At 45.2% G+C, this 26439-nt stretch overlaps 1 protein-coding gene across 2 annotated transcripts; it reads left to right on the plus strand.

The window, feature by feature from the left end:
* The first annotated feature begins 1799 nt into the window (after nt 1-1799).
* PMP22 (peripheral myelin protein 22) lies at nt 1800-25607 on the plus strand. 2 transcript variants are annotated; one of them, XM_082272709.1, is made up of 5 exons: nt 1800-1949; nt 4621-4720; nt 14219-14315; nt 19686-19826; nt 25445-25607. In XM_082272709.1, the coding sequence occupies exons 2-5, from the start codon at nt 4643-4645 to the stop codon at nt 25603-25605; spliced, it is 477 nt and encodes a 158-aa protein (XP_082128835.1). In that variant the 5' UTR covers nt 1800-1949; nt 4621-4642; the 3' UTR covers nt 25606-25607. The 2 variants fall into 2 exon arrangements, with proteins under 2 accessions (XP_082128835.1, XP_082128836.1); XM_082272710.1 differs by lacking the exon at nt 1800-1949 and having other exon boundaries at nt 4533-4720.
* Nucleotides 25608-26439: the final 832 nt, after the last annotated feature.

Raw genomic sequence — 26439 nt, forward strand, 5'->3', positions numbered from 1 at the left:
GTTCTAGGGGGGAATTGGGGGGGGGGGTGCTAAAAGTGGTGATTTGGGGGGATTTGTGTTGAGAGGGGGGATGGGGGAAGAAGACTTGTACTAGGAGGAAGGATTTAGGGTTAATCTGTGCTAGGAAGGGGGAGATTTGAAGTGGGGGGGGGGGGGAGATGTGTATTAGGAGGGCAAATTTTAGAGTAGAGGATTTGTGCTAGGAGGGGTGAAGTTTTATTTTTCCGGGGGGAAGGGGGCATTTGAGCTGGGGGGATTTGGGGGATGGGGGGGCAAAGATGTGTGCTGGGAGGGGGGATTTCAGCAGTAGGTGGATTTGTACTGACGGGAGGGGGAGTTTATGCTCAGGGGGTAAGCATGCAGATTAATGCTTAATGTTTTTGGGGGGAGGGGACGAGGACTTTTACTGACACATAATGCTCATACATCTGGAGGGGGGGCGCAGTTTGGCATGTTCACCCTGGGGGCTCTGGATGACCTTGTCATGGCACTGCCTAGAAGCATTGGTACAGCTTCATATTTGAGACATCTATTCCAAACTACATCCAGCTCTCCCTTCCACTTGCTATAGTACTATAACTCCCAGCATGCCCACACAGACAAATCAGGTACCACCTTTACCACTTGTTGAACTAAAAGTCCCAGAGTGCCCCTTTAACCCTGAACAGTGGCATTGCTAAAGGGGTGGCCGAAAAAAATAGTGTGCACAGGGCTCTGCAGGGCACTGTGACAGGCTAGACAGGAGAAAGCCCATGGGGGTTGGTGGTGGCACCATGTTTCACTGCTGGGGGGGGGGGGGGAGGTTGTGACACTATGTTTCACTACTGCAAGGGGGGGGTGACACTATGTTTTAACACTGCAACAGGAGGGGGGGGGCGACACACCATGTTTTACCACTGCAGGCGGGGTGACAACATGTATTACCACTGCGAGAGGGGGGGGGGTGACGCCATCCTTTACCACTGCAGGGGGGGGGGTGACACCATGCTTTGCCACTGCAAGGGGGAATAATGTCATGTTTTGCCACTGCAGGGGGGGGGGTGACACCATGTTTTTCCACTGCAAGGGGGGGGGGTGACACCATGTTTTGCCACTGCAAGGTGGGGTCACACCATGTTTTTACACTGCAAGGGGGGGTGACACCATGTTTTTCCACTGCAAGGGGGAATAACGCCATGTTTTGCCACTGCAAGGAGGGGTGACACCATGTTTTTCCACTGCAAGGGGGGGTGACACCATGTTTTTCCACAGCAAGGGGGAATAACGCCATGTTTTTCCACTGCAAGGGGGGGTGACACCATGTTTTGCCACTGCAAGGGGGGATAACACCATATTTTGCCACTGCATGGGGGGGGGGGGGGTGACACCATGTTTTACCACTGCAAGGGCAGGGGGGGGGGTGACACCTTTTACCATTGCAAAGAGGGGGTGGGGCACCATGTATTACCACTGCAAGGGGGGGGGGGTGACACCATGTTTTGCCATTGCAAGGGGGGTGACACCAAGTTTTTCCACTACAAGAGGGGTGACACCATGTTTTACTGCACCAGGTGACACCAACCCCAGTCATACCACTGACCCAGAGTCAGATGACCCCCACCTACTGTAGGACCACAAGTCTCAGCAAGAGGCTGACAACCTAACCAGGCAGAGCGTTGCCACTGATGGTGACATCTGCCACATTCCTGGGTGACGTCACACACACAGTGACCCCCCCCCCCCTCTTCTCCTCCACTATCTTATTTATAGCAGTGGAGAGTGATGTGAGCGCCCCACCCAGGCAGCAGCAGAAGGCGTCATAGGGCGTCATTCCTGCTAGGAAAACTTATATGTTGACTGCTGACAGCATCTAACCTCAGATAACTCAGTGAGGGGGCAAAGACACATCCCTGGATCTACTACTACTCCCATCAGGACAGGGAAGGAGGCCACCTACCTCTCCTCTTACAGTAAGTACTCCTTCCATCACATCTATTCTCTATGTCCCAGGAGGGTCATTCATTGTGCATTGCATTCTGCAAGTATCCAGTGCTGTCTGTTCATGCTTCATTCTATCACATTGTATCCTTTTATTGTGGATTTTATTACAATGTTGCAACAGATTGTTACCCTGGTTGTTGTTTTTATGTTGTTTATATGTTATTTTTATTTATTTTTTTATTTCTTGTTGCTGGGTATTCTTCATGGCTGGGTGAGGATACTGGGTGTGACTGGGATCAGGCTGGACTGCAGATAACAGGAGAGACACCCAGCCAATGCTGGGCTTTCCCAAAAATCTGCCCCCCCCCCCCCCATACAGGTCTCTAAATGCACTTTACAGATTTTAAATCAAATATTACATTTTATTCAATATTTACTTGTTAGTTATAAAAGGGTTGCAATAATTCCCTTTATTCATATTTTACTCATTAAATTTACAAAGTTAAACAATTGATATAAATAAATAAATGAATAAATAAATAACTATATGAATAAATAAATAAATATATATTCATATATATATATATATATATATATATATATATATATATATATATATATATACATATATATATATCTGCAGAACCCTATACCCACAGGTGATCCAGAGGAAGGCAAAAGAAAAAAAATTATATATAATATTATACAGAATCAATTAGTAACTTATATTTCTTTGTATTTTATATATAATATTATACAGAATCAATTAGTAACTTATATTTCTTTGTATTTTATATATAATATTATACAGAATCAATTAGTAACTTATATTTCTTTGTATTTTTATCCGAAAAAAAAAAAAAATCTAAGAGTAAAAGTATAATGAAAAAAAAAGTTACTCAATGATTCTCTTATTATCCATAAATTTAAAAAAAAAAAATTCCAAATATAAAAAATAAGCTACTGATTGATTTTGTGATTTTGTATAATAATATTCACAATTAAATGTGTATCTTCCAATTGCACTGACTGCTTAGCACTGATCACATAGAACTTATTATGAATTAATATTGAGCATTTGAGCACAACTTATATTTATTATTTTACCATAGTATTTTATTAATAATTGGATTGTGTGCTAATGAGTAGCAGCGCTTCACCAATTACCCCTATAAATACATATATACATACATGATAAAGTAGTTTGAAAACCTTTATTTACAGAGCCCTATACCCACAGGTGATCCAGAGGAAGGCAAAAAAAAAAAAAAAAAATCATATATATTATTTTAAAGAATCAAAAATTAATATATTTCTTTGTATTTTTATCCAAAAAAGATATCCAATTTTCCAAGAGTAAAAATATCATGAAAAATAAGTTGCTAAATGATTCTCTACATTAATATCCATGTTAAAAAATAAAAATAAATTCCAAATATAAAAAAAAAAATAAGCTACTAATTGATTCTGTATACTAATATAAGTTTTACATAAAATATTCCAATTACAGTATAACCATAAAATAAAGAAATATAAAGCACTAATTGATTCTGCATATTAATAAACATGATAAATATCCAATTTTTTTTTATCATGTGCTAATAGTTTATACTTAAGTTTTTGGTATGCTGGAAAACAAATCGGAAAATGCTTTTTATATTGGGGTGGGGGGGGGGGGTAATTTTTGTCTTTTTTATGGTTTGAATGCAGATTATAACTTTAAAGCATTTTGTGTTTTAGAAGATCAGCTATCCTGATTGATAAGTATGTCTGTTATGTTGCAATGTTTTGGTGGTTATTTGTAGGTGATATATATATAGTTTGTGTAACAGCGACCACCGTTTTCTGGCAGGTCCCCCCCCCCCCCTTTAGCCATAGATTGAGATGTAATCTTGTGGGGGAGGTGTGAATAGGTGAAAAACACATGTGCAGCCTTTTCTTTTTGGTGTAGATGTTACCCTCGAAATGAGCATGTTTCCACTTAAATTACCCTTGAAATTTCTGCACAGGACTGTTGCCAGGGATGCAAATCTTTTCAGGAACTCAGCCTGAGTTTAAAAAAAAGAAAAAAAAAATCTGATTCACATAACCTTATTAATCCCACATGTCAGTCATGCCAAAGAAAAAAAAAAAGTTGCAAAAACTTATAAAAAACAGATGTTGAGAATCTGGAATTCTGGGTGTGGAAGTTGGAGTGAGAATTAAAAACAACAACAACAAAAAAAGAAAAAACCCTCAGATTTAACTCTTCGCTGGTAATGCTAACCTAAACCAAGGCTCATGAAGGAGTTAAATTGTAAGGTCGTTAAAACACATGAGAAAAGTTTTGATGAATAAGCCACTTTTTTGTCACCCAATGCTACAAACTTAAAGCACACATAAAAAGTTCAACTTCAGCTACTCCCAATTTGCCTGACTGATGCGGAGGGGGCATGGGGGGAATTCCTCAGTGAATATAATAAATTGCAACCCCCCCACACACACACCCTTTAAAAAAAAAAAAAAAAAAAGTTAACTTGTGATACCCAGACTCCCCCTACTGGCCAATGGCTGCATAGATGCAAAAACGACACACCCATTCTTCAACCTTGTGTCCTGCCTCTCCCAGCCTGTGACTTCACTCAGATCGCTGCTCATAGAGGCACAAGAAGGAGCCTAAGAGAGGGATTTAAACCAAAGTTTCTTCTCTTTTTTTTCTAGGAATCCAAATACTTGACTGAAAATGCTTCTCCTATTACTTGGGATCATTATTCTGCATGTGGCAGTGCTGGTACTGCTTTTTGTGTCTACAATTGTCAGCGTAAGTACATCTAACTCTTCCTAAAAATGATAACTTTAAACATATGTGCCCCTGAGCAAGAGGCTGGAGACCTAATGGGACTTACCCTTCATAAACATGCACTTTCCTTTGACCTCAGGGTTTGTTTTGGATGCATCTTGCGTCTCTAAATCTATTATACTTCAGTAAGATACGTTGATGACATTTTTATATATTTATTCATATTTTATAGAATTTTTTTTTTTTAAGCATAAGAGAAGCAGGCTAATTCTGTTTTTCAAATATTGCATTAAAAATGTAAAATTTTTTTTTATTAAAGGATTTTTTTTCCTATTCTATAAAAAGTTTGGTGGGAAGTACGTATGCTAAATAATAATCTAAGTGAGGCTATAAGCAAGGCATGCATTTGCAGCGAGTAAACAGAACAATATAGAAATATATTATTTATAACAAATCGTGGAAAGAAAAATAAGCACTTGTTTTCAGTGCACAAAGAGACAATAATATAGGAGGTTAGGTCTGGGCGCAATATGTTTCCCAGATGTGTGGTTAGGAGGGGACTGGTGTGTCTGATCTGCAGTGTGTAAGGTTGGAGGGCTCTGTGAAATATGATACCCAAAATGCATGGCGAGACGCAGCTGGAGGGAACTTTGCTAGCTACAAAAACAATGAACTCTATGAATGAGATGGAGTTTTTTTTTTTTTTTTTATAATAATACACCCTCCTCCACTACAAGTACACTTTTAAAATGAATGATGGTTATACTTTTCATATTCTGCTTTTCAACTACCAAAATGTGTCCAGACTTTGAAGTCAGATTTTTTTTTTTAACTCCCTCAATAACAACAAATTGTGTTTTGGAAGATGACTATAAATGAGATGGAATTTTTTTAATAATGCAACCTTCTTCACTACAAGTACAGTTTTAAAATAAGTGATGATTATACTTTTTATATTCTGCTTTTCAACTACTAAAATGTGTCCAGACTTTGAAGCCAGATTTTTTTTTTACCTCCCCCAATAAGAACAAATTGTGTTTTTGAAAGATGACTATAAATGAGATGGAATTTTTTTTTTTTTTTAATAATGCAACCTTCTTCACTACAAGTACAGTTTTAAAATAAGTGATGATTATACTTTTTATATTCTGCTTTTCAACTACTTGATACGTTTAAAATGTGTCCAGATTTTGAAGCCAGATTTGTTTTTTACCTCTCCTCCTAAAAAAAAAAAATTATGTTTACTGCCCATCAATGAGATGGAGTTTTTTTTTTTTTTGTAACCTCCTACACTACAAGTGCAGTTTTAAAACAAGTGATAATTACACTTTTTATATTCTGATTCTCAACCAAGTTTGGAACTTTAATTCTAAAATGTATCCATATTTTGACCCCCCCAATAAGAGAACATTTTGTTTTTGGAAGAAGGTGCTGAATGGAACATACTCCTTTTATTTTTATATTGTGTTGTCCAAGGGCTATAATGCTAAAATTTGGCATTAGGAGTCTAAAGAACCCACCAAAAACTTAACTAGACTTTCCATTCCTCATGACGTGGAATTTTGGAAAACCGTTTAGGAAAATTTTGCTGATGCATTTTCCAGGTTTAAGCGTTTTTGTTACAATATAAAGTCGTCGTTTTTAGTCCAGACTGAAGCCCGCCCAGGCCTATGTCTGTAACAGTGGCTCAGTTGGCCCCTGCCTAGAGGCAATAAAAAAAAAAAATATTGCTCTTAGGAAATGTCAGACTTTGCCTTATATTCTTCATGCATTTATCCTTAGGTGTAAGGTGTCATGTATAATAAATCAGGGAGTGTTTGCTTGCAGTTTCTAGGACACCATTGGCTTAAACAGCAGCACTGGGTCCACCTATAATACTGCAGCTTTAGGAGATTGAAATCGATTGACTGGATTTCAAGATCCGTTTGGTATCTGTACTCCTACAAGGGCCGGGCTGCCAGGCTATCCTTACCTACCATGGAACATTGAGAAGCCGGGTGTAGAAGGGTTAAGAGCCATTCAGATGGTGTTGATGTAGAATTTCCTTGCTGGACTCTTTGGTATTTCAGGGATTGCATACACCAATACCATACGCCTCAGCCGTAGTACAGCTGGCAGGGAATGTGCGCTCAGTTTATAAACAGCCCCGGGGCCTTACCTGGGTTTCGTGTACACTGGTTGCCAAGCGGATGGTGTTTATTTTGCTCGATTGGGAAACATTGGAGAAAATGAATCTTTATTGTGTCTCACATGCAAGCCGTTTTCCAGAAAGATTTTCGATCCGGCTGGCTTTTTGCGTCTTTTCTTTTTTCCGCTTAGTATTAGACGGCCATCTTGTTTGCCTGACCCATGCCCGGCCTGTCGGTTTAGCGGGAATAAAGAGATCAAGTTGTGTATTGAGGCAAAGAGTTGCGTTTTGCACAGATGGGGGGTCGGTCCACTCTACACTGACTAGCTGCCGTCTTTGTAATACTTGTTAGGATACTCATTGGGCGTGTCTGTCCGTCTGGGATGCAGGTGATCCCAAACATGCCCATTGCAAGCTCCTTTCTGTCCCTTCTGTTTAGGAAGCTGGTTGCAAAACCAGAACCAAGTAGTTTGTTACATTCACAAATCAGATTTAGACCCGCCTTAAATGTAATTGGTGAGACAGGAAGCAGAGAGAATTGGAAGTACACACCCAGTGATCCTGTGAGATGCTTTGTGAATTCTGGCTGCAGGGGGATTACGGAGCACGTGAGGAGAATCTTCAGCCTGTATTATAAAAAAAAAAAAAATATGTGTCAGCAGCTACAAATACTGTAGCTGCTGACTTTTAATTAAAGGACACTTACCTGGCCAGGCCTCCAGCACCATCCCCACCTGGGCTGGTTCTTCACCAGTTTTTGGGTCCTTATTGCTGGCATATTAACTATGGGAAACCAGCCGTGTGTCCTTGTGGCTTCCCACTGCGCATGCATGAGCCGTACTGTGCTTTGCGAATGGTCCCGCAGCCTTCTGGGACCTGGCCAGGGATCCAGCATCTTCCCTACCCTGGCGGGTTCTTCACCAGTTTTTGGTTCCCTAGTTCCGGCATTATAACTATGGGAAACCAGCCGTGAGTCCTTGTGGCTTCCCACTGTGCATGCATGAGCCGTGCTGCGCTTTGTGAATGGTCCCGCAGCCTTCTGGGACCTGGCCAGGGATCCAACACCGTCCCCACCCATCTGGTTCTTCGCCAGTTTTTGGTTCCCTAGTTCCGGCATTATAACTATGGGAAACCAGCCGTGAGTCCTTGTGGCTTCCCACTGTGCATGCATGAGCCGTGCTGTGCTTTGTGAATGGTCCCGCAGCCTTCTGGGACCTGGCCAGGGATCCAACACCGTCCCCACCCATCTGGTTCTTCACCAGTTTTTTGGTCCCTAGTGCCGGCATATTAACTATGGGAAATTAGCCATAAGTCCTTGTGGCTTCCCACTGTGCATGCATGAGCCGTGCTGTGCTTTGTAAATTGTCCCGCAGCCTTCTGAGAACTGGCCAGGGATCCAGCATCGTCCCCACCCGGGCGGGTTCTTCACCAGTTTTTGGGTCCCTAGTTCCGGCATTATAGCTGTGGGAAACCAGCTGTGAGCCCTTGTGGCTTCCCACTGCACATGCATGAGCTGTGCTTTGTGAATGGTCCCACAGCCTTCTGGGGCCTGGCCAGGGATCCAGCACCGTCCCCACCCAGGCTGGTTCTTCACCAGTTTTTGGGTCTCTAGTTTTGATATTTTAATAGTTGAAAACCAGCCGTGAGTCCTTGTGGCTTCCCACTGTGCATGCATGAGCTGTGCTGTGCTTTGTGAACGGTCCCGCAGTCTTCTGGGACCTGGCCTGGGATCCAGCACTGTCCCCACCTGGGCTGGTTCCTTACCAGTTTTTGGGTCCATAGTGCCGGCATATTAACTGTAGGTAACCAGCCATAAGTCCTTGTGGCTTCCCACTGTGCATGCATGAGCTGTGCTGTGCATGCATGAGCTGTGCTGTGCTTTGAGAATGGTCCCGCAGCCTTCTGAGAACTGGCCAGGGATCCAGCACCATCCCCACCTGGGGGGGTTCTTTGCCAGTTCTTGGGTGCCTAGTGCTGGCATATTAACTGTGGGAAACCAGACGTGAGTCCTTGTGACTTCCCCCTGTGCATGCATGAGCCGTCGTGCACTTTGTGAATGGTCCCGCAGCCCAAACTTTTTATTTATTTATTGTGGATAGCGTAAGAGGGGTTACAACCACTGTCAGTTTTTTGGGCGGAGTTTTCTCTACATTTCCTGACCCGTACCAACAATAGGAAGTGAGAGGAAATCCCTCCAAAGTGAGGGAATCCCTGTAACTAGCGCCCCCATTGGAAGATTACCCCTATATTCCTGTTCTGGTGACAACCCTTTCACTTTCGGTAATACCAGTCACCAGAGGACATAGAGAGCGTGAATCTCTCTAATGGAGACACAGACAGCAATAAAAGCTGACAGGGGTTCAAATTCCTCTCCACTCTATACAAAAAAAAAAAAAAAAAGTTTATAGTTTTACTTTAAAGAGTAAATTTACTGCAGTTGCATTTATTGTTAAAAAAAAAAACTCCCTGCCTGGTTTAATACACAAATCCGTGACGCAGTGAGATCCAGTGACGGGACCACACAGCTTCCTTGCCAAGCCCATGGAGAAGCTGCAGTGCCAGTCACACTGAGCACAGCTGCAGGGTTTGCTGGACGGCAGACGTAGCAGCTCGGTGTGACTTGTTCCCAGTGATTGTTTTATAATACAACACGCAGTTAATGTGATGAAGCACAGTTGTCTTTAGTGTTGCACAACAAACAGTACGGGGGTGGATTTACTAAAGGCAAATAGACTGTGCACTCTGCAAGTGCTGTCGCTCCAGAACACAGTAAATGAGATGAAGCTTCAAAGAATACCCAATCACATGCAAGGGAAAGAAAAAAGAAAAAACGCATTTTTGCTTGCACATGATTGGATGATGAAAGAGCTTCTCCTCATTTACTAAGCTCTGGAGTAACTGCATTTGCAACAGTCTGTTTGCATTTAGTAAATCAACCCCTTAGACATGACAGTTAAGGCGGGGTTCACACCTAATTCGGATGCGGCTCACAGCAGGCGTCCGGGGCGTCCCTGTTCTCAGTTTCAGGGACAAATCAGACCCGAATTTTTGCCTGAAATCGGACCTGAAACGGAACCAAAGAAGCACAGCACCCTTCTGCAGTGTGCTCTGCAGCAGTCACAGAAATGCGTGAACCGGCTCCATTGAGAGACAGGCACACTCTCCTCTCATTCAAACTCCCTGCATCCAACCCAGCCTAAGGGTTCGTGCACACAGGGTTTTTACCAGGCGTTTGGTATGGCTAACGCATTTTACTGACACGTTTCTGCACCCTGGGAGCAGCATGTGTCATCGGCAGCCTGACATATAAGTGAATGGCTGTAACTGGGCACGCTCTTGTAAATGCCGATCCTTGGTTGCAACAGCGGATGTGCATGTGGATTATTTCCAAAGAATTCCGCATTCTTCACCTTGGATCCATTGTTTGTGCCCAGTATCCCCCATTCCCCACAAACTTCCATACAATAGTATTAATAACAAGCTTGTGCTGTATACAAAGTATCACATGCGGGGTATTAAATCTATCAATTTGTAGCAACTGTACGACAATCACTGCAAGTGCAATCACAACCCAAACAGGACGTCCGCTCTCAGCTTTCTTTTTTGGTTCACACATCTGCGATGTCAGACATTGCATGTGATTCGCACCACACTGCTCCTCAAATCACATGCGATGTCTGTGCGATGCGAATTCAGCCATACAGATTGAGTGCCGGTTCACACTATAATGATGTCACACATCGTATGGGATTCGCACCGCACTGCTCTGAAAATCCCATACGATATCTGTGCGATGCAAATTCAGCCATACAGATTGAGTGACGGTTCACACTATAATGATGTCACACATCGTATGGGATTCGCACCGCACTGCTCTGAAAATCCCATACGATATCTGTGCGTTGAGAATTCAGCCATACAGATCGAGTGCCGGCTCACACTATAGCGATGTCAGACATACATGTGATTCGCACAGCACTGCTCTGAAAATCACATGCGATGTCTGAGCGATGCAAATTCAGCCATACAGATTGTATGGCTGAATTCGCATCGCATTCGCACCAAAGCCGTGCAGTACCCTTTTTTTGGCCCGCACCAGAAACAGATCCCATGGGTGTTCACACCTATGCGATCCAATTCCTGTCCGAACTGATCTGGGGTTGTCATTAACTTTGTATTGACACCCCCAGCAGTACGCATATGGCAGTGTGAGCTGCCTGCGAGTCGGGTGCGATGTGGGAACCCGCAGTGGAGTCGTAGGGTTCCCGCATCGCACCAATGTGAACTAACACTGAAAGTCCTCCAGATGGGTCGCACTGCAAGCAGAAATAGCGCTTCGGGGAGGAGAAAATCAAAGTTTTACTATCCTCACATTCAGGTTCCATCTCTAGGAAACATTAAGGCTCCGTTCACATGTGAGCGTATGGATCGCGGGCAGAACCGCCCCGGTTCCGCCCGCGATCCGGAGATTTATTGCAAATCGCGGGACGCCTAGCGTTGCCCGTTGATTTGCAATAGCCCCCCAAACGCCGAGCGATGTTGCCGCGATTTCCGCCTGCCGAGTCGCGGGAACATCGCGCAAACAAAATCGCGGGACGCAATACGCTCCAAAGAAGCTCTTGTACTTCTTTGGAGCGTATTGCGTCCCGCGATTTTGTTTGCGCGATGTTGCCGCGATTCGGCAGGTGGAAATCGCGGCAACATCGCTCGGCGTTTGGGGGGCTATTGCAAATCAACGGGCAACGCTAGGCGTCCCGCGATTTGCAATAATCTCCGGATCGCGGGCGGAACCGCGGCGGTTCTGCCCGCGATCCAAACGCTGACATGTGAATGCAGCCTTATAGATAGAAGATATTTATAGTTCTTATATTTATATTTATAGAAGATATTTATAGCTATATTTATATTCATAGAAGATATTTATAAATACATTCTAGTAATACAATATCTATAAATATCTTCTATATTTATAAATGGAATAACTATAAATATCTTCTATAAATCTAAATATAATAACAATAAATATTTACTTTTATGGAAGTTGTTTTTGACCACCATAGAACCGAACATTGTTTCATGGTAAGGCCCCTTTAAGACAAAACCCAAAGTAAAAATGAAAGGTCTCTCCTCCTTCTGACTACAAAGCCTTGAACCCTCTTCTTTCCCAACACACCGGCTGAAATGGAAAATCTGGCTGACAGGGTTAAAGCGGTATCAAACCCAAAAGCAAACATTTGATATATTGCAGATTACCAATTCTTAGATGTGACGGCTGCGTTGGTTTTCTATTTTTTAGGCTTTCTTTTTTCTTTTTTAGCCTTCTATTTTCATCTGGCAATCCTGCCAGTAAGTCTGTTGTTTTTTCAAAAGAACAAGCTCTCTTTCAGATGTATCAGTTACAGGGATGAGACAAACCTTCCATGTTCTATCTAAAGAATAATAAATAATATGTTTTGTCGATATAACCTTTAAGGCAGGGATCCTCAAACTACGGCCCTCCAGCTGTTGCGGAACTACACATCCCATGAGGCATTGTAAAACTCTGACATTCATGTACATGTCTAGGCATTATGGGAATTGTAGTTCCTGAACAACTGGAAGGCCATAGTTTGAAAACACCTGCTTTAGGTATTCTGAAAAGGGCAATGGGTTCATATCTGTTGGCTCCTACTTCTACAGCTTAAGCAGCACCATATTGCATGCATAGATTTGCACAGGGGGTGTGCTGGATGTGCCTGTGCAGACACTAATCACCCCATAAGGCACAGATTCCCTCTGCTTATATTGCACTAAAGCCCCCCGAACAGGGCAACTAAACAAATTATAAAAAATAAAATAAAAACAAAAACTACTGACACCATTCACTGCACTACTGACACCGTCCTCTGCCCTACTGACATCATCCACTGCCCCACTGACACCGTCCACTGCTCTACTGACACCGTCCACTGCTCTACTGACACCGTCCACTGCCCTACTGACACCATTCACTGCACTACTGACACCGTCCACTGCCCTACTGACACCATCCACTGTCCTACTGACACCGTCCACTGCCCCACTGACACCGTCCACTGCTCTACTGACACCGTCCACTGCCCTACTGACACCGTCCACTGCCCTACTGACACCGTCCACTGCCCTACTTACACCGTCCACTGCTCTACTGACACCATCCACTGCCCTACTGACACCAACCTCTGCCCCACTAACAAGTCCACTGCTCTATTGGCACCGTCCACTGCCCTACTGACACCGTCCACTGCCCTACTGACACCGTCCACTGCCCTACTTACACCGTCCACTGCTCTACTGACACCATCCACTGCCCTACTGACACCAACCTCTGCCCCACTAACAAGTCCACTGCTCTACTGACACCGTCCACTGCCCTACTTACACCGTCCACTGCCCTACTGACACCGTCCTCTGCCCTACTGACACCAACCTCTGCCCCACTAACAAGTCCACTGCTCTATTGGCACCGTCCACTGCTCTACTGACACCGTCCACTGCCCTACTTACACCGTCCACTGCCCTACTGACACCAACCTCTGCCCCACTAACAAGTCCACTGCTCTACTGACACCGTCCACTGCCCTACTGACACCATCCACTGCTCTACTGACACCATTCTCTGCCCTACTGACACCGTCCACTGCCCTACTGACAAGTACACTGCCCTACTGACACCGTCCACTGCCCTACTGACACCATCCACTGCCCTACTGACACCATTCTCTGCCCTACTGACAAGTACACTGCCCTACTGACACCATCCACTGCCCTACTGACACCAATCTCTGCCCTACTGACACCGTCCACTGCTCTACTGACACCATCCACATTTTAATACATTTAGGGTGCTCACCCTAATGCATAAGGCTGCACACACTTATGATTTCTTGCTATTAAAGCAGGTGGGGGAAGTATTTAAGCAGCCTTGGAGCTCACATAGAGGTCAGTGGGTATATTTCTAGGGGAGGCTATTGAGGCGTCAGAAAATGGGAGACTCTGACTTTACTGCTGTAGATCATAGAGGACACAAAAGGAGGGATTGGCAGCACAGAAGAAAAAGAATGTGACCGGTAAACTGGAGTCATTATGATGGCTTGAAAAAGAGTTTGCCTTGACTGATGGGTGTTGGACGTGGGTGTAGGCAACCAGTGACGACTACAGATTTATAGCGCCACCTCCTGGCCTTTAGAAAAAATGTCAGTGTGCAAAAATCATTGGGTAGATAAAGCATCCTCAGAGCCCTTTCTGATGGATTTTTATTTGTAGTAAAACAAGCTGCCATGGTTCAAGTCAATCAAGAAGTGATCAACAACATTAAAGGGCCTTACATTTCCATCTTCATACTAACGCTTTGGATTTTATTCTTTCTCCAGAGCTGGCTGGTCGGCAACCACTATTCAGCGGACTTGTGGCAGAACTGCACCGGGGGCGTCGGCAATACATGGAACTGCCTCAACGCGTCCAGCAGCGGTGAGTCCTCCTGGGTTGAGGTCTGCAAGGGTCATATATAAGGCATCATTGAGATTTTTCTTTCAGTGGTTTGGGATAATTTCTGAATAATGCAAAAATAAAGTCCAGAAGCTCAAAAAAAAAAAAAAAGAGGCCACACGTGTTATAGGGAGAATGGAACAGATAAAACGCAAAGGATGTGCCAATGTTCTATTGTACTGGGAATATGAGAAGGGGCTGGAAACTAAGCACTGAAATGAAGCATGCCTTCATTGTGATCCCGTCTCCAAGACTCATGAGGCTGCATCTTTACCATTTATCTGGATGTGGAAAGGCCTAACTACACTAATTTAGATGAGTTTTGGGTCTTTCATTTACATTGACAGCAAGGATCCCCAAACTTTCTAAACAACGAGCCAGTTTACTGTCCTTCAGGATTTAGGGGGGGGGGGGGTCGGACTGTGGCCATTGGTTGTAAACAATGCCCCATCTTTGATGCCAGTGAGAGGAATTGTGCCCCTTCTTTGGTGTCATTGGGAGGAATTAAACCCCATCATTGGTGTCATTGGGCCCCATCGTGGGGTTATTGGTAGGAATAGTACCCTATCATTGGTGTCATTGGGGGGAATTGTGCATCATCGTTGGTGTCATTGGTAGCAATAGTGCCCCATCATTAGTTTTATTGGCAGGAATAGTGCATCATCGTTGGTGTCATTGGGAGGAATCGAGCCCCATCAGTGGTAGGAATTGTACCCCATCATTGGTAAGAATTGTGCCCCATTATTGGTAGGAATTGTACCCCATCATTGTTGTCATTTGTAGGAATTATGCCCCATCATTGGTAAGAATTGTGCCCCATCATTGGTAGGAATTGTGCCCTATCATTGGTGTTATTAGGAGGAATTGTACCACATCATTGGTATCATTGTTAGGAATTGTGCCCCATCATTGGTTTCATTGGGAGGAATTGTGCCCCATCATTGATAGGAATTGTGCCCCTTCATTGATAGGAATTGTGCCCCATCATTGGTTTCATTGGGAGGAATTGTGCCCCACCATTGGTAGGAACTGTGCCCCATCATTGGTGTTATTAGGAGGAGTTGTACCCCATCATTGGTGTCATTTGTAGGAATTGTGGCCCATCATTGGTAGGAATTGTTCCCTATCATTGGTGCCATTGGGAGGAATAGTGCCCCATCATTGGTTTTATTAGGAGGAATTGTACCCCATCATCGGTGTCATTTGTAGGAATTGTGCCCCATCATTGGTAGGAATTGTGCCCCATCATTGGTGGGAATTGTGCCCCATCATTCGGTGTTATTAGGAGGAGTTGTACTGCATCATTGGTGTCATTGGTAGGACTCTTGCCCCATCATTGGTAGGAATTGTGCCCTATCATTGGTTTCATTGGGAGGAATTGTGCCCCATCATTGGTAGGAATTGTGCCCCATCATTGGTAGGAATTGTTCCCCATCATTGGTGCCATTGGGAGGAATTGTGCTCCATCATTGGTGTTATTAGGAGGAATTGTGACCCATCATTGGTGTCATTGGTAGGAACTGTTCCCCATCTTTGGTAGGAATTGTTCCCCATCATTGGTAGGAATTGTTCCCCATCATTGGTGCCATTGGGAGGAATTGTGCTCCATCATTGGTGTTATTAGGAGCATTTGTGCCCCATTGTTGGTGTCATTGGGGGGAATTGTGCCCCATCATTGGTAGGAACTGTGCCCCATCGTTGGTAGGAACTGTGCCCCATCATTGGTGTCAAATTGGGCCCCATTTTTGGTGTCTTTGGGAGGAACTGTGCCTAATTGTTGTTGTCATTGGGAAGAACTGTGCCCCTTTATTGGTGTCATTGAGAGGAATTGTGCCCCATCATTGATGTCAGTGAATGAAATAGAGCCCCAAGGGCCCGATAAAAGCAAGAAAAGGGCCACATCCAGCTCCAGGCCACATTTTGGAGACCGCTGATCTACAGCAATACCAGTTGGGAATCCATGTGCCGTGTATGAGAAGTAAACAGACGCAGTCAACTTCTTCTAACTTAGGCTGATTTATCTAGGAAACAGTCAAGGCTGGGCAATCTTCAGCCCTCCAGCTGTTGTGGAACTACAAGTGCCATCATGCCTCTGTCTTTTAGAGTCATGATCGTGGCTGACAGAGTCTTGCAATGCCTCATGGGACTTGTAGTTTTGCAACAACTTGGGGGCAGGAGTTTGCCTACCCATGACCCTTTAAGTAAAGAAAGATTGGATTTTAAAGAAAACATTTTGAGAACAATAGTAGTAACACATACGTCATAAAATATGAACCGAATGTGTCTGGCTGGTGCCAACCCTTCAATGAAGAGCGCGGCCTCTGAAAAAGTTGGGCGCCAGACTGTGCTATTCGCAAAACCTGCAATATGCGAATCGCTTTGGAGGTTATTTCTGCCTCGTGCCCTTTTGGGTTCTCAAATAGTTTGTTTATAACCCAGATAAAAATAGAGTTATAGTCGGGTTCTATGGGCCTTTCTTCTCCAGTTTCAAAGGAGCCCCATGGAGCATAAGGCTAGGGGGAAGCCTTAGCTTTGGGCTCCCCCTTGTGGCCGTTTTGCATAACTGCAGCAGATGGACCTACAAGTCCCTAAACACAAGTCTCAGCAATATAATTTGGTGGAAAATTACTTATGAGTCATTTGGCCGCTCTTCAGAAAATCAGCCAGGACTGATCGCAGACATGGAATTCTACAGCTGTGCAGACACTTTAGGTTTTATTCAGGGCGATCTAAAAGTGACAGTTCAGTAACCCCTAGCAGCCAACCAGATGTCAGCATATCCGGGACAGAGCAGCAAGACTTGCTTCCCACGTGGACCTTGGCTGTATGAAATAAAGCTGCATGAATGCAGATGAGAATGTTATCATGTTATCCATGAAACATCGATTGCTCACATTGTATCAAGATGGCGATCTTAGGATTTAATTATTGAAGTGTAATTCAGAAAGAAGTATTACTTGTATATGGAGTTCATACAGAATGCTGGGAAGACAATCCATTTTTTAGGTTAAGAGTTTTTGGTAAATGATTTGTGAAGTTAGGCTGATATTTCTATTAGAGGTGGAGGCTGGTGGGCTACATTCTATCTACCAGATCACATTGCCAAAGTGGCCAGCTCTGTTCTCATGCATCTTGGATATTTCAGGCTCCTTCATATAAATGCATTTCAGTATCACAACTTATTACAAAGCATAGGAATGTGTGGAAAACAGTGCGATATGATGCCATCTAATATAGCAAGGCAACCCAACTCACTGCAATGTACTTCGAATCATCTGTATGTTCCGGTGTGCTAGGTTACAATAAAAGTCCGATTTAAATGCATCACGAAGCTCTGCCAGCCTGTGTTACACTGAACCTTTAGAGCTTCTGACCTTCAAGTGTTCCCACTTCTCCTGTTATTCCCCAAAATATAAACTAAAGGAAGAATTTAAGAAGGAGAGAGCAGGTCTGAACCTCAGCTTACCACCAAATGATGGTTTGGGTGGACTAGCTCATGAATATGAAGGGTCTCAGTGATGTCACTGCTTTCTAGTGATTGGATAGGCTGTGTTCTCATGAATATGAAGGGTCTCGGTGATGTCACTGGTCTCTAGTGATTGGATAGGCTGCGTTCTCATGAATATGAAGGATCTCGGTGATGTCACTGGTCTCTAGTGATTGGATAGGCTGTGTTCTCATGAATATGAAGGGTCTCGGTGATGTCACTGGTCTCTAGTGATTGGATAGGCTGTGTTCTCATGAATATGAAGGGTCTCAGTGATGTCACTGGTCTCTAGTGATTGGATAGGCTGTGTTCTCATGAATATGAAGAGTCTCGGTGATGTCACTGGTCTCTAGTGATTGGATAGGCTGTGTTCTCATGAATATGAAGGATCTCGGTGATGTCACTGGTCTCTAGTGAATGGATAGGCTGTGTTCTCATGAATAGGAAGGGTCTCGGTGATGTCACTGGTCTCTAGTGATGGATAGGCTGTGTTCTCATGAATATGAAGGGTCTTGGTGATGTCACTGGTCTCTAGTGATTGGATAGGCTGTGTTCTCATGAATATGAAGGGTCTTGGTGATGTCACTGGTCTCTAGTGATCGGATAGGCTGTGTTCTCATGAATATGAAGGGTCTTGGTGATGTCACTGGTCTCTAGTGATTGGATAGGCTGTGTTCTCATGAATATGAAGGGTCTTGGCAGAGGCGTAACTAGAACCTTCAGGGCCCCGATGCAAGAAACCATAAAGGGCCCCCCCGGACCCCTGGCCGGGGCCCTTCCCTTCAAGCCTGGGGCTCTTCCCACTGATCCTGGGGCCCTTTACTCTCGTTGCGGGACCCTTTTACAAGTTCTGCAGTGGGCCCCCTTCCTGCCATCTTGGGGCCTCCCCACGGTGGTGGAATGCCAGGGCCCGATCGCAAGTGTGACCTTTGCGATCCTGGAAGTTCACCCACTGGTGTCAGTAGTTTTTAGTATTTAAATTGTATTATTTTTTTATAATTGTATTTAATTTTTTTTACAATGTGACTGACTATGACTCTGTCCATTCAGAAAAGGAAGGAGCTGGTAAATTACATATTTGCCGACCCCTTCCTGGTTCTCTATTGTGACACATCCCCTGCAGCAGCCGGCAGGAGAGGCAAGAGGGCCCAGTAGGGGGGTGGGGGGGCAGCACAGTGGGGGGGGGGGGAACCATGGGAGCACACAGGGACCCAGAGACAGCAGAACACAAGTGAACTGGATAGGAGGAGCGGCGGGGGCAGCATACAGAGGAACCAATCTCCTCCATTTTCCTCCTGCAGCTACAGGAGGAATAAGGAGGACAGTGATTTTTCTAAATGCTGCCCCCGCCGCCCCTCCTATCCAGGTGTACAGGGGATCCGCACAGGCCCCCTGGAGCATGGGGTCCGGTTGCAATTGCATCCCCTGCAACCCCTGTAGTTACGCCCCTGGGTCTTGGTGATGTCACTAGTCTCTAGTGATTGGATAGGCTGTGTTCTCATGAATATGAAGGGTCTCGGTGATGTCGCTGGTCTCTAGTAAATGAACAGGTATATTCAGCATCTCAATGATGTCACTGGTTTTCAGTTGATGAATGGGTTTGGTTCCCAGATGTTTTATCCATTGTAAAGCGATTAGATGCAGATTAATGTTCTTTGTCTCTGCCAAGCCCCATCCGAATGTCTTATTGCATGGAATCAATGAACATTCAGAATGATGCATTCGATGTGCACTATGGGCCAGGCTCTCACACCCAGCGTTATCTATAAAACTTTGCTCAGGCCAGTTAAGTGCTTCCTGCTCAGAGATTATGAATAATTAATGATCATGGTTTTGATTTGATTTTTGTTTTATTTCATTGACAGAATGGCTCCAGGCCGTCCAGGCGATGATGATTTTGGCGATCATCTTCAGTGTCCTGTCCTTGTTTCTCTTCTTCTGCCAGCTGTTCACGCTTACAAAGGGTGGACGCTTCTACCTAACTGGAATCTTCCAGCTTCTTGCAGGTAAGGTGCCCAAAACAAACAGCATGATGTTTTAAAGTTGTAGCCCAGCTCAGTCTTAATTTTCTTAGTTTAGAATGGAGTAGGGAAGGGTTAGACCCTCTTCCAGGTCCTTATTGCTGTCTGTATCCCTGTAGTAGAGGTTTTGCTCACCTCTGACCCAGGTGATTGCACAGGGAGTGAGGGTAAGCCTCCAAAGTGGGGACACAGACTGGAGTAAAAACCAGGCAGAGGTTTTAACCCTACAAGAAAACGACAAGATATGAGTGCACGACCTTGTGCATTACCACTAAAAAAAAACAAAGAAGGAAGCGAACAAACATAGGATATGTACAAGCATGTAGGAAATAGGGACTACTTGCTTCCAGGACACTTCTCTGCTGTTGCTGGATAGCTGGATAGCGTGATGGCATCCTCACAACCTTGTATGGCTTACGCATTTCGAGGGAGGACCCTCTTCCTCAGAGCCAAAGTTGCCACTGACCTACCATCCACTCTCAGGAAGTTATATAGTAGGGCTGTTGAAAATAATCGTTGCATCGATGCATCGCGATGCGGCCACCCGCGATTCTGCATCGATGTGGACCCCCCGAATAGTCGATTTCTGGCTCCTCCCTCTCCCTCCCTCTTCTGTCTCCTCCCCCTCCCTCTCTCTTCTGTCATTGCTGGATAAGAGGCATGTAGGCGTCCGCTTCCCGCCTAGCTCTCCTGCGTAACAGCTCTGCTTACTTCCATTAATCGTGATGCATCGCGGAATAGAATCGTATCGAATCGTGACCCTAATAATCATATTCGAATCGAATCGTGAGTGAAGATGTGCAGCCCTATTATATAGCCAGTATGCACCGCCCACACGGCCCCGCCCTGGGAGGGGCAAAGGTCAGGGACAGGTGTAGGAGTAGCCCCAAAGAGGTTCTAACCCTGCCCCAACTCTGCCCAAAATGTAAAAAAACAAATTATCAGAGGTCCAAAAAAGAGTGCTGATGTGTATGCATCGACAGATGTGGCAGAGAGCATATTTTTTTATTTTTTTAAATTGCACAGCAATTTGTTCAGTGAAAGTGCATCTACATTCATTCAAAAACAAATGCTATAAGGCTATTTCCTGTGCTGGTCAAATGTTTTCATTGATTTAAAACAGAAAATACTACATTTGGCCACTAGATGGCTCTACATGTCAAAGGAAATGCCTATCACACTTACAAAATACAGCAGTTTCCATTTTAAATAAATGAAAAATGTTCGACCAGCACAAGTTATAATCTAATAAAATTTGGTTTTATTTTTTTGCCCAGTTCGCGCAGAATGAATGTACATGCACTTTCAATGAGCAAAATAATTTTTTGTCACAAACACAGCCCTCCAGGTTCTATATACAGCAGGTCTAAACGAGAATATTTTCTGAACCACACCATGGGGCCTCCCCAGCGTCTGGCTGAAATGGAGCAGCTGAGCAAAGATTTGCAGAGTTTGCCCCGGCAGGGTGGAGATTAGAGCCCATTCAGTGCCCCATTCAGAGCGGCCCGGCGGGCTGAGCCAGGGATTACCAGTTCTGTGTGCTGCGGCATAGCTGGCCGCTGACTCATCCTGAGTTATTAATTGGACAACTGTTCCCCCGAAACGGGCGCTCCTGGATTGTCACTTGTATTCTGACAGCTCCGACCACAGTGTAATGTTACATGGCCTCTCCATTGTAGGAACCTCACAGGGAAGGCGTTGCTCATATTTATTTAGTACGTGTTCTCTCCGTGTTCTCTCCGTGTTCTCTCCGTGTTCTCATTGTAACCTTTTTTGTTACTACAACTTTTCTCCGGGAACGATATTTAAAGCCTAACTCCAGGCAAACCGCTAAATACACCCTTGACTTGTATATATGGAAACCATTTACCTGCTATAAGATTTGTATTTCTATTTATAAAGTTCTTAGATGTTCACAGAGAGGTGACCTGACTTTTCTCTACTGCAGATAAGCAATAAAGATAGGTCACCTCTAGCACATGCGCCACTTCCATCTGCTCCCTGGGCCCCCCCTTGTGCCCCTTTCCCCCACAGCACTGCCAGCTTCTCCTCCTCTCCTGCCAGAAGCTGCTGCGGGCACATGGGGATGTAAAATAATACTACAATATTTAATTTACTGTCCCCTTACTTTCCTGAAGGAACACAGGGAGCGATCAGTAGCAATCACTCCTGTGTCCATTCATCACTGAAGCATTGCAAACTGTTTACTATGCTTCAGTTTGTGAATGAGCAGGAAGCCTCAGAGCGCTTCCTATTCATTCATCTGTGCAGAGAAAGGGACTGATAAATCTATGTCCGGGAGGGGTCCCTGTCAGGTAGGCTGTATGGGGCCCCGGGATTCCGGCAGACGGACCACAACATACCCCCGCCCGGACCACCCCAGCTCACACACCATACCCCCCCCCCTGGCTCACTCACCCTGGACTGACGTGGAGGGCATGCAGCGGTGGCTTCCCCTGTGTCTCCTCCCTCCTCTTCCTCCTTGGCCAATAGCCTTGTAGAGTAGTCTCAGGACCCACTTCCTGATTGGCCAGCAGGAGAATCCGTGTGACAATAGCGAATATTCATTCGCTATTGTCACACAACTGGGTGGGCTCAAGGTGCAGTGCTCTGCCCCCAGAACCCACCCTTTTTTGAAGCCTTTTAGCGCCCCATTGGAATCCATGCATCCGGCGCACTACATGTAGATTAGGGGGCCGGATGCATGGATGGGGGGGGGGGGGTGGTGCCCCTGCGCCCCCAATAGACGGGCCGCCACTGCCTGCACCACTGATTACAGAGGAGCTAAACAAACTGAACCTAGCAGCCGACTCTGAGCTAGGATTGTCCTTCATACACTTCCAGCCTTACCTAAGCTGGGACTGGTGGGACTAAACAAGAGATCATTGTGACATCACAGTTCAGGCTCCTGGGTGGAAATGCCACACTTGCCAATTGGGCCCCCACAGCCGCAGTCTTGGCACAGCCGGCAGACATTGTTGTTTCTGACAAAAGAAAAGAGTCGCTCACACGGTCTTCCTTGTCTGTAAATGTCGTGGCTCCGCGAGTGGGAAGTTTGGCCCCGGTGGAGACAATCGGCACATTTGGAGAATTCCCACCGCTGCATTTTCTCAAACAAAGTGCGCAGTGTGACCGGCGGGGACTGTAGGTGTCATGTGGACCCTTCTGAGGACAATTATAGAGGAATGACTACACGGCAAAATCCATTCACTGGGACAATGGTGGTCATAGAAGTCCAGTGCGAGAGGAATGAGAAACCTGAAGGTCTTCCAAAATTCAAATCCCACACAGCTCAGAATTCGGAAACATATAGACCGGACTTTCTACCCCGGAGGAAATCCTAAAATATTTCACGTTTCAGGGAACCCCTTCTAAATCCACTTTATTGGTGGTCATTGCAAGAAATTCAGCTTACATTGGAGGTCAGTGAGAAGATTGTCCCTTACATTGGCGGTCAGTGGGAGGAATGTCCCTTACATTGGAGTTCAGTGGGAAGAATGTCCCTTACATTGGTGGTCAGTGAGAAGAATGTCCCTTACATTGGTGGTCAGTGGGAAGAATGTCCCTTACATTGGTGGTCAGTGGGAAGAATGTCCCTTACATTGGTGGTCAGTGAGAAGAATGTCCCTTACATTGGTGGTCAGTGGGAAGAATGTCCCTTACATTGGTGGTCAGTGGGAAGAATGTCCCTTACATTGGTGATCAGTGGGAAGAATGTTCCTTACATTGGTGGTCAGTGGGAAGAATGTTCCTTACATTGGTGATCAGTGGGAAGAATGTTCCTTACATTGGTGGTCAGTGGGAAGAATGTCCCTTACATTGGTGGTCAGTGGGAAGAATGTCCCTTACATTGGTGATCAGTGGGAAGAATGTTCCTTACATTGGTGGTCAGTGGGAAGAATGTTCCTTACATTGGTGGTCAGTGGGAAGAATGTCCCTTACATTTGTGGTCAGTGGGAAGAATGTCCCTTACATTGGTGGTCAGTGGGAAGAATGTCCCTTACATTGGTGGTCAGTGGGAAGAATGTCCCTTACATGGATGGAGGTGGGTTCAGGATGACCTGGGCTCAGAGGAAGTTTGTGACATGATGCTGGCCATTAGACTGAGGACATCTAGTGGCAGAATAAAAATACTGCAGGTGAAATTTCTGGACTGATGCAGAATATTGCTATTTTTATTTGATCTTTGATTTGACTTTCCATTTATATCCTGTTATTATTGGCTGGAGATCTGCTTCACACGTGTAAGTTTCATTTAAAACAATCCTGGTGATCCTGCCATGGAGGCTCTTATGAAGATATGCATGATAAATGTTAGACCACCATTATTCCTGCCTCTGTTGCAGAGTTTTGATCACTTCCTGTTCCAGTGACCACACCGGAAGTAAAGGCAAATTTCTTAAATGGGGACACAGTCAATGAGTGACCGAGATTCCCGAACTCCCCTCTTCTGTCCAAAGCCGTCAGATATCATTTGGTTACAGTTTGGCTTGGAATTTTGTCACAGAAATATAGCAGAGCAAGCATGAAAACTCTGCAAAAGTAATATCATTTAGATTAGGGATAGTGTCTGATTATCGGTGGCTGATATGCACTTTCCCCAATATATCGGTAGCGGCCCCGGTACTGGCCGATATTTTTGTGACGTCATTCTGCCTACTTAGGCCGCCTCCCTCGCCTTGGACAGCCTCGTCTGGAGGCGGAACTAGTCTTGTGGGATTGTATCACAGCCATACACCCACCCACAGCAGCCCGGTGCCAGCCAGCCACCCACAAGCCCTGTACCAGCCAGCCACAGGCACTGTACCAGCCAGCCACAGGCACTGTACCAGCCACCCACAGGCACTGTACCAGCCAGCCACCCACAGGCCCTGTACCAGCCAGCCAGCCAGCCATAGGCACTGTACCAGAGAGCCAGCCACCCACAGGCTCTGTACCAGCCAGCCAGCCAGCCACAGGCACTGTACCAGCCAGCCAGCCAGCCACAGGCACTGTACCAGCCAGCCACCCATAGGCCCTGTACCAGCCAGCCACCCACAGGCCCTGTACCAGCCAGCCAGCCACAGGCACCGCACCAGCCAGCCATAGGCACTGTACCAGTGAGCCAGCCAGCCACCCACAGGCTCTGTAACAGCCAGCCACCCACAAGCCCTGTACCTACCAGCCACAGGCACTGTACTAGCCAGACACCCACAGGCCCTGTACCAGCCACACACCTACCACAGGGTGCCAGACAGCCACCTACCACAGGGTGCCAGACAGCCAGCCACCCACGGGCCCTATACCAGCCAAGCACAGGCACTGTACCAGCCAGCCAGTCACCCACCCACCCACAGCCCCTGTGCCAGCCAGCCACCCACCCACCACAGGGTGCCAGACATGACCTCATATTATACGGTTTTGGTAAATCTAAAGGAAAAAATCCAAAGAAAATTTTATAGTGTGTATCCAGCTTAAGTCTATTGGTTGATTTTTTTTTTGTTTGAGAATGCTCAGAGATCTCACATTGTTATACTTTGTTTCATTTAGCTGTAAAAAAAAAAAAAAATCTTTGCTTTGAATAAATCTCCCCTAACAAATCTCTGTCTTTTTTTTTTTTTTAGCGCTGTGCATAGTCGCCGGAGCCTCCATCTTCACCGTGCGGCACACGGATTGGCATAAGGACTCGACCAGCTTCGGATTCGCCTACATCCTGGCATGGGTGGCCTTCCCGCTGTCCGCCATCAGCGGCATCATCTACGTCATCCTGAGGAAACGCGAATAGGCCGCCCGGCCGGCCAAAAGCCGGGGAAAGAAGAAACGAGAAAGAGAAAGAAAAAAAATAAAGAAAAAACAAAAACGCTGAATACAAAAAGTCTAAAGGGGATCCTAAAAACCTAAAAGTATCAAAAAAAAAAAAAACCCAAAACATTTCAACCTCCCCTCACCTACAGAGAGAGGATGGTGGGGGAGGTTCCTGTGTTCATTGAAGATGTAAATAGTATCTGTGGTTTAAAAACCTATTTATAACACTTTTTACATATATGTACATAGTATCGTTTGCTTATTTTGACCTCCTAGCTTCCGTAAGCTAAAAACCAAAAGGTAAAAAAAAAAAGAAAATAGTATTAAAGTCCGCTACAAAAATAAGATTTTTTTTTTTTGTGCGGACGACACTCCCAACGAAAAAAAAAATTACCAAATTTGCGTACCGTACCAAAGCAGTCTTAATGTGTCCTTATCCCCCTGCTCGTACATACGGAGGTGATTTCAGCTACCTGGGGGGTAGAAAACGGCCAACGCCGCCTGAATTTAGAGAGAGGCTCGCGGCGCCAAAGGCCCGTTTTGGGAGAAGGCTGAGACTCCGGAGCAGCTGAGAGCCTTCCAGGCCCATTATGAGAGAGAGGAAACGGGCCTGTCAGGGACTCATACAGGGGGGGGCCATGCCCAAGCAGGATGGGCAATGAGGCTGACGCAGAGGGAGGGTCAACATTCAAAAATGACAATTTTTTGTTTTGTTGTTGTTGCACTGAAACTACAACTGTGGGGGAAAAAAAAGAATGAAAAAATATTTTTTTTTTCATTTGGAAATTGCAAGAAAATTTTCTTGAATTTCATC

Source organism: Pelophylax lessonae, assembly GCF_965119305.1.
Source record: "Pelophylax lessonae genome assembly, chromosome: 11".
Lineage (NCBI taxonomy): Eukaryota > Metazoa > Chordata > Amphibia > Anura > Ranidae > Pelophylax > Pelophylax lessonae.